This window comes from Geospiza fortis, unplaced genomic scaffold (genome assembly GCF_000277835.1).
Source record: "Geospiza fortis unplaced genomic scaffold, GeoFor_1.0 scaffold163, whole genome shotgun sequence".
Lineage (NCBI taxonomy): Eukaryota > Metazoa > Chordata > Aves > Passeriformes > Thraupidae > Geospiza > Geospiza fortis.
The window spans coordinates 1,255,608-1,270,409 of NW_005054401.1; the positions used below are offsets into that span (position 1 = coordinate 1,255,608).

Genomic DNA, 14,802 nt, shown 5'->3' on the forward strand with positions numbered 1-14,802 from the left:
GGGAAACATATGAGGGATTAACAAAATCAATGCAGTGATCAACCATCAGGAAGGGGCCAAGAGACGGCTACAAGGAAAGCCAACCTATATGTAGAGATTATTGTTCGCAACATTCAGCCTTATGCTTATCTCAAGCCTGGCACACTGACAGGGTAGTAAGAGCTCCCTCTCCTAAGAAGGGAGGAACAAAACTGTGGCTCAACTGAAGAGATAACTCAGCTCAGCACATCACTTGTAAATGGTTTGCAATTGAGGAGCAAAAATACCACCTAGCCCTGTGAGAGTGCTATAGGAAGGAGTGTACTTTGGCTAAATACCGATCAGACAGCTACAGGGTTGAAGCACTGTTCTGCCAACCTTATCCTGGAGCATAGTAGATAGGAGGAGGGCAGACCCATGTGGTGGACTGTGTTCCTGACAAAAGTGCACGCTGAGATCCATCCTGGTTTGTGTGTGATTCCTACCCCAGCCGCACCAAGGGAGGCAATGCCACTGAGAGCTTTCTGCACTGTGAGTGGCCTGTGATATTTCAGGTTGAGAAAACTAAATGCCACTGAAGAGACCCACGCAATGCTGGCGATGCAGATATGCACTGTCAATGCTGCAGAAGGTGTGAGCAGTAGGGCAAAAAGTAGATCAAATAATCAAACCAACAGCATTCAGCTAGGGAAGTCCTAGCTACACACAGAGACAAGCTGCACCCAGAAAATGGGGTCACTGGCAGCAAGACTGGTCCTGCTAATGTCATTAAGGCTCTAAGATGAACTGTGCAAGAAGTGTTCCCAGTGTCTAATGGAGCTGAGGATCCCTGCTCTGCTCATGCCCTACTGCAACACCAGGATATATTTTGGAGATTCACTGGGTGGAATGGCAGTACTATTAGTAAGATGAATTCCAATTTCCTGCCTCCAGTGTGGACTTTCTCTTCAGCCCAGGGAACTGGAAACTATCCTGTGCAGGTATCCAAATCTACCAGTAAGAGTCCTGCAGTGGCCCCCAATATTTGGAGATTACATCACAGGAGGAGACAAAAGGCCTGTGGGTGATAATAGGAAACGGGTGGAAACAGTGAGCACAGAGCTCCCCTTGAGAAAATGTGCAGGTCTTCTTGATCCTGGTCGCTGGCTGTCCACCTAAACTACATGTGCTGGTACAGTCTATATGGGTACATCAGATCAACAGAGTGGCAGCTGCATTACTGGGCTGCTCAGTGAGACCTTGCAAGTTTCTGTAGGCAACACTCTCCTCTGCCTGTGGAGCCCCAAACTGGTTGTGAGCAATGCAGCAATGCTCTTTTGGCAGCTTCCAACGCAGTGCCAAGGTACCCCAGGTTTGCTTCCATAATTTAACAGTCTTAGCAACTGCTCCAATCCCTGCAATCAGCTAATTTTCTACTGCTTAATAAGCCAGTCATCAGTGTGACTACAAGCAGTCACTAGGAATGGGTCACAGGGGTCTGGAAGAAAGATTGACAACCAGGAGTGAAGGGAGACTTGTCTTAGCCCTGTGCTGAGGTGCCAGCCATGGCTGCATAGGGATATTCAGCTTTCCAACAAGCATGGGTGTGAAGACCTAGAGCCTGAAACAAAACTCTGTGAAAAACTGATGAAATAGGACCCAGAAGAATCCAGTGGAAACACCAGCACTGACACCAGGCATGATGGGTTGAAACCAGAGATAAATGCTGAGGGAGCTACCACCAGACATCATACATGAATAAACAATAACCTCCATGACTAAACTCCATAAAAGGCTAATAGACAGAAGGGAAGGTGTTGCATCTGTTGCTGCATGAACCTAACATCAAAAGCGCCCAAAGTCCACGCCACTCTCCAAGAAGTGAAAAGCCCAATCAGACGAGTCAAGCAGGAATCCGAGGACTGGTTCAGTGGATTGTTCAAGGACTGAGGACTCTCGGGGTGGCAGACCTCTATAATTAGGACAATTTTGTTGTTTTTTGTTGTTCTTTTCCTAGACATGTTAGCATTTGGTATTCTACGTTGCATACTTTTAAAGGCTATCAATGGTTTCGTCTCCAGCACCGCAGAAGTCAACCGCTCAGAGTTTGTGGAACTAAAGCAAATTGACAGGCCCGCAAACCATGAGTGGTGGGCAAATTCATAATCAGCAGCAGAAATAGTCTGACACACTTCCTTTTGGTTTTAGTTAACAGAAAAGGTGGAGGTGCTGTATTGCATCTGTCCTTGCACTGGTGACAGGAGAATTGTTACTGGGTCACATGGACGGTGTATTCCCCTTCCCTATCACACGGTTCCTCCCCAAACACACCTGGCGGCTGGCCCCATGGGTACTGCTCCCCTTGCCCCTCCCCAGTGGCATCCCATTGGCCCTGTCTAAAGCCAATAAACAGGATACGTGCATCCACGTGGGGAACAACGCTTCTCTGTCTTTCATCCTACATCTATGCAAGTCTGTGGTGGGCTTGGGTTCGAGCTGGCCGGATTTGGACCCATATAAAGCCCAGAGAACCCACGGAATATTGGGAGAAGGTGGAGAAGACTGACTGCAGGATGTCCCCATCCTGATGGGCACACGGTAGATGTGCTCCAGGGATGCTGAGACCTCTCCGCACCACAGACATGGCATGCTGAGCACTTGTTTGGTCTGTGCAGTGTTTTAAGTTCTGCTAGGGGCTGTGGGGGTGCTGAGCAGAGCTCTGGCCAGGGAACATCAGCGCGCTCACGGGGGCTGCCTCAGCGAGCAGCCATGGTTTGTAACTGGAATAAAGCGGTTTGACACAGGGATACTTTTTTACCCTTCTGTCTGCAACGTTGTATAGAAAATGTTTATAGTCTCACAGCATCTTAGCTTCCCTCACACTGCATGGACTGTGCTGACTTAATTGTGCAGCAGACAGAGTTTGCTGGGGGGGTTTCATGCCCCTGCAAAGAGCAGATACACATTTTGCGCGTGTATGTGTGCTCCGTTTACACATACACACACACACAAATACAACTAATTATACACACACACACACACATTTTTCAAAACAAACTAGTTTACTGACAACACTTGCCTTCTGCTGGAAAAGCTGAGAGAAGAAACACATGACAGATGCCTGTCATGCTGTGCAATGTGCCAGCAGAAAATGCTGGGATAATGGCATTAAAGAAGCAAAGATCTCTGAGGAGTAGTCCCCAGTCTCAAGCTCTGGGGTGTGAAGGAATTAGAATTTAAAAATGGAAAGCCACCTAGGACAGAACAGGATAGGATAGGATAGGATAGGATAGGATAGGATAGGATAGGATAGGATAGGATAGCCAGAGCAGCATGTGCTCAATACAGGTTTGCAAATGTTGCCTCACACGTGTGATGCACCTCAAAACATGTGTTTCCCAAACGAATGGAATGTATGTCCTTCAAAAGGAAAATCCTCCCTTAGGGAACACAGGGTCTCTCTATGTCTTGCTCAGAGTGTGGGAGAAAGGCTCACAGACCCCTCTGGTTGGGTGTGATGGGTTCAGCCCCACCACCGAAACTGTGGTGCCATAGACTGGTGTGACGTCATGAGGTTTTGTTTGGGTTTTATGTCACAGTTCTCAAAGTTGTTTCCTGACTGTCCAGCTCCCTGAGGAAGTCCCTCGGAGGCAGAGTGTGCGCAGGCACCTGCAGGTGTTTGTGCACCACCTCTGCCTAGTGTCCCTGCAGCAGGAGCCTGCGGCAGGCAGGAGGACTTGTGGGAACTGCATCCACCACGCGTGTCCTGCTGTGCTCAGCTCACTCTCCTGCAGCTCCTTTCCATACTCCCTCTTCCATTACCATGCCACCCAGGCAGGATCAGGCAGAACCTTCTCCTATGGTTGCAACAAGAATACAAGTTTGTTTTCCAGGGTCAGAGAATCAAGACTGTTGGGTATTGATGACAGTCCATGTGCCACTCTGCCTCTGAGCACCTTCTCTGTATCCCTTGTCCAGCTGAACAAGGGCTCTTGATCTGTGAAGATTTTCTCACATAACCAGAAAAATGAATAAAAAAGCAAAGCAAGCAAGAAAGAATGAAATGTCAGAAGACTGATGCAAATAGGAATCTAGCAGAGTGATCAGGCTGGGGGCACAGCTGGTGAACACCTTCAACAGAGGAAGTGAGACTCAAAACACTAATTTAAAAACCAAACCAACCAACCAACCAAAAAAAAAAAAAAAAACCAACAAAAAACCCCCAAACACAAAGAATATTTGCATCATCTGCTTGCTGTTTGCAAGCTGTTTGCTTGTTTGCTAAACACTTCGGGCACAGTCAGATCATAGCTTTGATGCAGACTCCAAGGTTTGGAACACCCTTCTGTAATGCAAACTGAAATTCCTGCCTCGCTGATGTTCTCTGGAACCTGAAGTTTTGACCTGCCTGTCCCCAGGCACAGCCTCTGTCCCCTGGGCACAAGAAGAGCTGGCAGCACACATGAGTGAAGGGTCCTGCAGCCAAACAGCCATGGCACTCCCCATTAGCCCCTGGGGAAATCCCGTCCTGAGTTCTGCTTTGGGAGTGCAGGGAAATGTGCCTTCCTGCGGGCATCTTCCCCACTGCAACCCCCCAGAACCTGTCCTTGCATTTTTATTTAATTAGAGCCACCATGTGACACCAGGACTGGGAACTGATCCCCGTGCTTCTTAGAAGGATAAATTATAAAGTGTTCTGATAGATTCTACATGAAACAAGTCTAAATGGACACTCACACCAAATGCATCCCGTTATTGAAAACCAGCCTCTATTAAGTAAAAATAGACAATTTATTTCTGTCTGTTCAAATGTGATGACAATTACATTTTTAAAATCTACTAATTTGATTTTACTATCAACAGATTCATTTTAAAGCCAAATAGTCCCCCATGAGCAATGGTAGCAACCTAGCGTGATAAAACAAGAAATCCTCAGCTTGTACGTAGTTACAAACTGATGGTTTGGATCTTCAGTTTTTGAGATAAATATCCAGTTTCTTCTTCTGATGCCTAGTTATGGATTTAAAAGACTAACTACAGTCTCTTCTAACCATGCTCTCTCTTATGGCATACAAGAAAACCTTAAACCCTGTATATTGCAGAAGAATGATTTATATAGGTGAGTTTTCCTTTTTTTTTTCAACCTCATAAAACTGCCACATTATTTGGCACTTTACAAACCCTGAGCTGAAGTGATGTAACAGGAGTCACAAAAGGTATATTAAACATTATAAAATTAGACTTTGCTTTTAGATTGCAGTTTTTATGCCTGCTTTTGTGACAGTGTATTGCTATGACATAAAAACATTAGACCAAACACTTAACTGAATTATTTCCCTTGAGCACAATCTTTCAATTAGAGAAGTTCAAACAACAGGATCAGACCCTGAAGAATGATTTCAAAGTTCTAGGGATTTAGTTCAGCTCATTGTAATGGTAAGGAATATTTAGAAAATTTAGATCCAGATCTGCATTAGGATTAAATGGCCCTGTTTCAAAAACTGTTCTGGTATTTAATCTGGGATCTTCATAATCAAACCAAATCAACCAAATCAAAAATGATTACTTGACTTCATAATAATGATTTAATTTTTTTTTTAATATTTAGCTTGCTTTGCAGTACTGTTTCCAGGTGCTTATTATAGAGGACATGGCCTGTCTGAACACAGAATGCCTCCATCTCACACCACAGGGATGTATTTTAGGAGAGATTTGGAGCAATTTGTTTTTGGAAGTGCAACCTTATTCAGGTTAAAAATACCAATGTGATGATCATTCTGCTTTACAAACTGAGAAAGTAGCAACTGTGGTGGGGAAAAAACATTTGTTTTATTGAAAATGAAATATTTAGTATAGAAAGACAGTATTATATGAACACAACTAAGTGAAGGCGGGAGTTAAAAATAGTATGCTGAAACGTTTTTGGTATTTAAACAATTAAAATACCACCTCTCTGAGGCATGACTTTGCTTTCATGCCTTGCCTGAAAATCCACGGGACCAAGAGTGAAATGGAAACTCATTGGTTGCATCCATTAGGAAATAGAGCATCAAACAAACCAGGGTCAGCTCATACTTAAATGTTTAATACAGTTCTGTATTACCTCGCTCCCAGCCCATGCTGTGGCTCCCCTCAGACTCAGAGAGCCCTTAGAAATGGAGCCTCTCCCTGGTGTCACTTGTCTCTCATCAAGGCAAGTGCTAAATAACCTGGTGGGTGATGCCAGGGCCACTCACACCGCTCAGGTACAATGAGGCAATGCTGGTCAAAGGCACAGGATTGACCTCCCTGGTGCTCTTGCTCCTAATGGAGCAGTCAAGTTCTGTGTCTGTAGCTCACTAGCTAACCCTGCAGCTCCCCATGTGTCGATCATAATGACAAATCCACAGATTTGTCTGTGGATTTGAGTCCTTTGTACAGAGTCCTTTGTATTTTCACTCTGCCATGCTCGGCAGTGCCTCTCTTTCTGTACTTTGCTTGCATTCTTGCAGGCAGAAATGCTGGTTCTCAACAGAGGAAGAAACTGGGGAGACAATGGGACCACCACAGCTGATGCCAGTGTGGGAAGCCCCTGAGCACAGGGGGAAAGAGCAAGGTCAGATGGACTGTGTGAAGCAGGGGAAGTCATGAGCTGACGTGCTCACGGGAGTTTATTGTTCACCTACTGCAGGCAGGTTGCTCACAGGACCCTGCCCAATGCTGGGCTGCCCTCCTCTGCCCACCCCCACCTCTGGCCTCTCTGGGGTGGGCAGAGGAACACCTCACCCAGCAGTCAAACAGCAGAGGAGCAACAGGAGGATGCAATCTTGCCTCTGGCTTTGAATCACCAGCTCTGAGCACCACAGAGCAGTCAGCTTTTCAGCAGTCGCACCTGAGATTTTGTGGCATCTCCTGCAGATGCTGCCGGGAGCCCATCTGTGCTAGGACCTTATCCTAAGGGGTGGTGGGTATGTGAGCACCCTCAGAGCATCCCTGCATCAGAAGAAGTTACAGCACAAAGACTGTAAAGATAGAAAAAGTGCCAGTATCCTGCCTGAAGCCACTGAACAAGTAGGAGCCAAACCTGGGCAAGATACATACCTGCTGACTCCTCCCTAAGATCTGGCACCCTCCCACATCCATACCATGCTGAGCAAATACTCAGCTTCCCAGTAAAACTTAGGTTTACTCCTAATATCTGGGTAAGCTAGAACCTCAAATCCTGTGAGAGCCTTGGGTGAGTACATATGAGCAAGACCCGAAACCTGCAACCTCTGTTAGCATGAACACATGCAGCCAGATAATAGGCAAGCATGCAGGTTTTAATGGAGGAAATACTGATGGTATTTTCTTCACCATCCCTGATGCAGAAATGATCCAGCCCAGCTCTCTTATGACATCAGTAAAAGCCCACGATGGTAACCCAGCTCCTCTTTAACAAAAGTTCACTGAAGGGAAAGAGCACGCTTAAATCAATAACATCAGCTATTACTAGAATGCCTGTGCTCTTATGCTGCACCTCCCCTTGGGTTTTAGAGCATCCCCAAGGAACTAAAACATGCAGCAAAACAGAAGAACAGACTCTAATGGGACCCTAACCCAGTCTCTTCCCTGTGGCCGCAGACTGGCAGAGCAGTCTGGGCAAAATCTTGGCTGATGTTTCTCTCTTGTGGCAATCTCTGCTGCTATCACGTTTGATCTGATCTATAAATAGCACATGATCTTTCATTGTTGCCTTTCAATTGCCTGCATTTCAATGTGTTTGCAGAAGGAACAATATGGAAGGTTTTAATATTGCTAGTTGAAAATTGTTATTGCTATAGTAATCAGTCCCTGGCTCTAGGGCAGGTGCATGCACTCCACTGCAGAAGGGCTCTGCTGGGAGGTGTGGAGTGGCACTTTGCCTGATAGAGCTGGTGTGTGCTCAGAAGAGCAAGGTCCTTCCTAACTGCTAAACTGGGTGCTACATCCCTTCAGAAATATCCTAAGTAATGGCTGATTTTGACAAAGAAATCACAAATGCTTTGGATGGAAGCAGAGATAGTCCAGGTGTTTGTACACAGTTTATTCAAAGGGGATATGACCAACTTGCCTCTAAAATCGTGGCCACCAGAGAAGTTTTGGCATACTGCTATAACATTGCCCAGGCACAACGCAGGAAAATAAATACATGGATTTCAGTGTTTGCTTAGTTTGAACAATATTCCTGTGCTATAATCTTTAAAGTATTTGCACAAGTTCCAAAGACTTCAAAGAAATGTACCTGCAGGTTTCAGTTTAAGTGATGTATAATAGATTCTAAACTTCTGCTAGGTCATACGCGTGGCTTTATTCCTTAAAAAGTGCTGCTACGTGAAATAACTCACAAAATTAATTTTGAGTTCTTGATCTTAAAACATATTCTAACAAACATTTTGTCTTAATATTTTACTTGCAGCTGTGTTTTTGATCCTATTTTCTTTCTTCTCTTTGCAATCACGATTGAAATTCCAAGAACAAGTGAAATCTTTCCTGTGGTTCTCTTTACCAAAGGATATTTCTCAATCAGAAACTGAGCTGGTTTTGTGAAAAATGACCACTCTGCAGTGCTAACCACTCTACCAGCACTAATGTGTCAGTGGCCTATTTAGATGTCTGATGATCCTGGACATGGTTATGCTGCAGTATTTTGTATTGCTTGTTTATTTCTACTCATTTCTACTTATTTCTTAGTGCCTCAGAAATACGGGAATCCACAACAAATGTAGTTATGCAGGGTTTGGCCTACGTACTGCAAGTTTTATGTGGTGATTTCTAGATAGTGGTGGGGGGAGGGATGAAAGCTGGGTATTTGCACTAGATGTTCACCTCTGAACACCTGTAATTGTGGCAGGGTGGGACTTGATGACCCAAATGGCTTCTCAAAGCCTTTGTAACTTCAATTATTTTAAAACTGATTTTTGCAGTACTAACTAGGAACAGTGTAATTGACAAAGACATTACAACCTATCAGTCAGAGGATCTTCTACTGGTGGACAAACAATGCCTCCTCCACTGAATTCAGTGGCAGTCTAATGAATATTTAACACAACCGAATTCTTCAGCTTTTCAAGGAATGTTTTGCAGCTCTTCATCTGCAAATCCTGAACATGGATATTTCTAAAATATACTGAAGAGTCTTATGAAAGATAACAAAGAAAAGTATCTCCAGGTATGTTATCTGTCAATAAACACCTGCAAAATATCCAACACCATCCACAGTTTCACTGGCAATCTTTTGAGGTCCCTAAATTGAAGAGCAGCAAAGAACTAACACTTTCAGGAAAGGATAACTCAAAATGAGAAATAGAACTTTATTATCCTGCAATTCAGAACTTTTTTTCCCTTAAGTCACAGAGTGCTCTTCACTGGAGTATATTCAGCATTCATACCAGAGACTGCAGAGGAATTTGCTTTTAGGGCTACATACCTGTGGATTTAACCTCATCTGACTGGTTTCTTTATTTTTCTAGAATTTTGCCCATGAATGTACCAATCTGAGTGCTTGTGATTTCTGAAAGCCTAGATAACCTGGGTGTCCCTGTGCAAGCAAACTTTAGGACATACATACACGTGCTGGCTCGGGCACCCAGGATGCGCTGCGCTGGATGCACTGGCTGTGCTGGATGCACTGGCTGAGCTGGGCACACGCAGATCAGATGGCACAGGGTGGCACCTGCTCGGGGTGGCTGATACCTCCCTGAAAGCACTGCGTTTGCTGGGAGGGCAGGTTACCCCTGCAGCTCCTGGGTGTCTGAGTCTAAAGCACACACGCCACGCCGTAGGTGTGCTGAGCAGGAAAGCCTGGGCAGAAACATGAGAGCTGTACATTGAATGGGCCTAATAAATATTGTAGGGAAGGAAATGCATTCAGCTGGAAGCATAATTAAATACCGGTTTTGCCTTAAAGAGCCCTACAATACCACTATTTTTTCTAGATACTTTCCATTTTAGTTGATAAAATTGGCAGCTAAAAGCAGTAACTCACCATTAAATACACCTTAGCCGGAGTAGGAAGAATTTTTAACAGAGGTATAACACAAACACACACCATGGTGTGTCACAGCATATACCAAAGGAGTTCCCACAGTGAATGACCATTCAGTAGCTGTAGAGTAACTCAGACACCATGATGCAAAAAACAATCTATTTTTTCCTCTTACTAGGAGAGAAAATCCCATGGAGATGTTTCATTTAATTCTACCTGCTTACCACTAGGTCTTAGTAAAGGTTCTCACTTGATCAAGAAAATACCTATCATACAGTGGATTTTAGAACACTCCAGTCCTCACGTACATGTTGATTATGTGCATCCAACAGCAAGCAGTTACAAGATGTATTCACTGGCGACTCTGTATAATGCAAACAAGTGTTTGGCTCCCTCTGCACTGTCATGCTTCTGAGGCTACTGACTTAGTATTTAGTTTATAATAATGTGGTTTATATTTGTTCTACTTGCATTTGGTATTTAAGCTAATAGTGTTCTTCCTCCAGAGGATTGTAGCATAAGGGAAACAATGAAACAGTTACAAACTCTACATCTATTCTGGTTTTCGTGGGTGTGAAATAAGCTATCCCATGAATATTGATGCCAAAACACCTACAAATACTGGATTCATCTCCAATGCACTGCATTTGTGGAGGATACTCCAGCCTCCAGTACAATTAAAAATGCAGAAGATTGCAATTGCTAGCATCCTCTGCCATCTCTGATTACTGCCCTGAACAGCAAAGGTCAGCACATTACACCTGATCAGCCCAGGAGGTTAGAACCCTGCCTGGAGCCTGAAATGAAGGGAGGTTTCAAGCCAACCTGAAAGGGATGGGGTAACATCAGGTGACCTCAGAGTACTTTGCAGAGAAAGCAATCCCATCAAACAAGAACACAAAAAGGTGTCAAAGGCCTGGGAAACAGATGTGTTCCCCAGCAAGCTGTTTGGCCTGCCCTTAGGGCTGGACTTGATCTCACAATCCTATTAAGCCCTGATGCAAGTGGTGTGTGGGAAACACAACTTCTCTGGAGTAAGAGTAGTGTACCTTGGAGCAGAATGGCTACAAAGGGATTGCTTTAGGGGACAGCAGTGCACCTCTCTGAATGCACACAGCACACAGGGCCCACACTCTGCCCTATGCATATGAGGCAACACAGGTGATGATGGTGCTCCCACCACTTTGTGAGCTGTCTCCTGCCAAAGCCCTTAGCAAAGCAGCTGACCAACAGCACCCATAGAGATCTGAATACATGGCAGCTGCAAGCACACCTCTGTGCTTGTGGCACATTGTGCTCTGATGGCAAGAGAAACCTTCAAGTGGAAAGGGAAATATACATGGTGTAGACACTGATTATTCTTGTGTACTTAGCTCTATGTCTTTCCTGTGCTGAAGGGCGCATGCCACCAAATTGTAAGTGGAGAGAACAAATATGTCAAAGGCACTGATGAGGGTGACTTGAGCAAAGTGCTGCTGCAGCAGGAAGGCAGTGGTGTGCCTGGGAAGGATCAGCCTCACAGCCTGTTTGCAGACTGTTTGCCAGACACTGCACACTTTTAAATCAACAAAGAGCATAGAAGTGCACCAGAGTATTTCATTGCTCTCTTACAGTCACCTTTCTGCAGGTCTCCCCTGACTCATCTGACTTGGCAACATAGAGATTAATTTCTAACTTTCAGACTCGATTGTTGTGTTAACTGCTGCCCTACAAAGATCACAGGAACGCCCTGGGTTTCCCTCAATTTCTGATGTGAAGAATAGTACTGCTTCCTTTGCTCTTGCAGCCAGGCCATTTGTTAGTGATACACAGACTTAAAAAATCGAGACCAAACTATCAGCCCTTTCTCGAATGACTGTCCTGGACATTAACCTTCCACCCAGCTCTGCATGGCTAAGCCCATGTCTGTACCCTGGAAACAGAGATAATATTGATATTGCCACAGCTCAGGTAAAACAGAGGTTGTCTTTTTTCCTGCTTCTTGCTTATCCAATCCACAGGAAAGAAAAAAAAAGAAGATGCAATGATGAGAAGTTTTGGATACTAGGAACTGAGAGAACCCAAACTTCTGCCTATCCCCTTGAGCTGCTGAAGAGGAATCAGCTTACCGGGGACCACATTCCCAGAGGGCAGTTTCAAGATAAAAGCAGGCATTGTACAAATACAATCACTCTGGAAAGATGGAGCATAAATGCTCTCCCACCCTGAAGTTTATGCAAGAGCCACAAACTGACTCATGATGCTTTTCCCCTAATGATCTTCTCACACCAGCACTTCAGCCAGCCTGTGCAGAGGAGAACAACACAGTGGCCTGAAAATCTGATCACTGCCTTGCGCAGGACAGCACTTATCCACCACATGGCTTGCCACGGAGAAGAAGATCACCATGTGTGATAGCCCCATGATCCTGGCAGGCTGTAGCCCTGTGAGGAAACACTTTTGGCCAATGTCCCTGAGTGGAGGGGCTGAAAGGATGTCAGGGTTGCCAGTCTGTGAGCAGCAGGAGCCCAGGCTGGGACACGCGGAGGCGGGAGCCCAGGCAAGATTCCAGCAGGGGGGAAACACTAGCAAGAGAAGGGACAAGAGAAGCCTAAACAGGCAAGGGCATAAATGTATGTGTATGGAACAGACGGGTGTTTGGGAGGGGTCAAAGTGAAGTCACAGCAAATGCTTGGTGCCTCCTCACTGCGTTAGCCTGGCTGCTCCCAGAGAAACCAGAGTGTGGCTGCCTGTGACTGGAGCTGTGGCAGGCCCAGGGAAAGGACGTGCCTCCAGAAAAGGAGATAGAAATGAATCCCAATTACTGGATACTGTCTGTATCCTGTAACGAACTAAACAGAGAGGGGGATGAGCAAGGGCAAAAGAAGCAACTTTCAAACTGCATCTGCGCCTTTGCTAAGTGAACGTCTCCACTATTCATGTGAGTATTCACCACTTCTTACTGAGTCATATTACCTCTCTCTTTAGAAAGCCGCCAGAGTTAACACAGCACTCACATACCACTGTGAAAATCCTGTACCTGCTATTGTAGATACAGGACCTATTATTAGCAAGGCATTATTATCTGTCATTTGGATTGTAAACTGTCTTACTGTGAGCTAGCTCATGTGGATTGCTCTGCATCAAGCTCCTAACCCTGCCACAGCTACTCTTCTAAATTTCCATGTGGACACACTAATTTCGAGATCAGAAACCTAGGAGGATTTAATGAAGCTCAGCAGTACTCCAGGATGTGTACAGTGCCTCCCATCACGGAGCCAAACCTCCATCAGGACTTGCGCCCACTACAGGCAGAGAATAATTGCATTGGCAGGTCTGAGCAGGGAGAGGAGGCTGAGGCGCTGGGGAAGGACTTTCAGTGCCTGTGCTGCGAGGGGTGTGAACCAGATCCTCCTCTCGGCTCCTCTGCATACAACAAACTCGTACAACCCACCTCCCCACGTTTTTCAACCAGAGGGATCCTAAGATTGCCAGGAAGGCAGGGCTGGAGTGGGCAGGGGGCATTGCAACTGCAATTGTCAACCCCCAGCTTTGGAGAATGACTAAGCTTGGAGCTGCTCAAGAAAGACCAAAGCCAATGACACTGCATGTGGAGAAACAGGGGCACAAAATGGGAGGATCCTCTCCTCACCCTGATGCCTGAGCAAAGGGAAGCGAGTTTAGCAAGACAGACAGCAGTTGCTACAAAGGGGAATGTTTCTTACAGTCACTGTGCACAGCATAGGGAGGCAGCAGGCTGATGGGGGAGAGATCATCTTCAGGTCCCTCTACCACTGAAGGGGACCCCTTGGGAGGCGTCTTACCGGTGGGCAGGGGCAAGGTGGAGACCGTGTTGAGCAGCACCACGCAGACAGCCACAACATCCCATAACTTCATCTTAGATCTCCTTCCAACACGGGCCCCTGGCAGAAAGGAGAGGCAGGGTTAGCTCCCAGCTGCTGTGTTCCCCAGTCCTGCCCCAGCTGTGCTAACCCTGAGACAAAGCTGAACAGTCTTGCACCCCAGATCACACTGGGTCACTCAGGCCAGGCCTGGATGGAGAAACAACTGCTCCTCGTGCAGCCAGAGGAGTGAGGTGGTGAGGTGGGCTCTCTCCAGCCAGTGAGTGGTGTGGGAGAGGGAGGCACAGGATGGCCTCCAGTCCCTTTATGCCTGAGAAAGCTGCCCTAGGGAAGGCAGGCATGCAGGCCCCACAAGTCTGTTTCCAGGGACAGGGAATGTGACCATGCCCCTGTGCCCACTGGCAGGCAGGTCACCTTGTGCTTGTTGAGCACCTGGGCAGCACCAGGGCTCTTGTTCTCAGGCTGGACCGGGGAGAACCGGGCTGATCTGGGGTGCTGGTCTGTGCAGACTAGTTGTGCTACAAGGAAACCTTCCTTTCCCTTTCCCTCTCTTCCCCTTCCCTCATTTCCTTCCCTTTTTTCCTCTCTCTTACTCCCTTTCTTCTTCCCCTCACCCTTTCCCTTCCACTATCCAGTCCTCTCTTTGCTCTTAATTTTTTCTCTTTTTCCTTTCATCTTCACTCGTTACCTTTTTCCCCTACACTCCTCCTTTCCCCTATTTTTTCCTTTTTCCCTATTGTCTTCCTCTTTTCTTCCTATTTCCCTTCCCCCTTACTTCAAGATTTCCTTTTTTCCTTCCACTTTCATTTTTCCTTTCCTCTTTGTTTCCATCTCTCTTTAATTTTCCTCTTCCCTTCCCATTTCCCACTCGTATTCTTCTCCTCCCCTAGTCTTTCTTTCATTCTCTCTTTCTTTCTTTTTTTCACCGATCCTCATTCTTTTCCGTTCTCTTCCCTTCTCCCCTTCCCTTGTGCCTTTTCCTTCTTTTCTCCTCGTTCCCCGGCCGCCCTGCCCGAA

General features: G+C 46.0%; 1 protein-coding gene across 1 annotated transcript in view; it reads right to left on the reverse strand.

Annotated features, from left to right (window-relative positions):
- GDNF (glial cell derived neurotrophic factor) overlaps positions 1 to 13,819 on the reverse strand; it is a 16,944-nt gene extending 3,125 nt beyond the window's left edge. The window contains exon 1 of the mRNA XM_005426069.1: positions 13,648 to 13,819. Within this exon, the coding sequence (XP_005426126.1) occupies positions 13,648 to 13,819 (172 nt within the window). The remainder of the gene's footprint in view (positions 1 to 13,647) is intronic.
- Between the last annotated feature and the right edge of the window lie 983 nt (positions 13,820 to 14,802).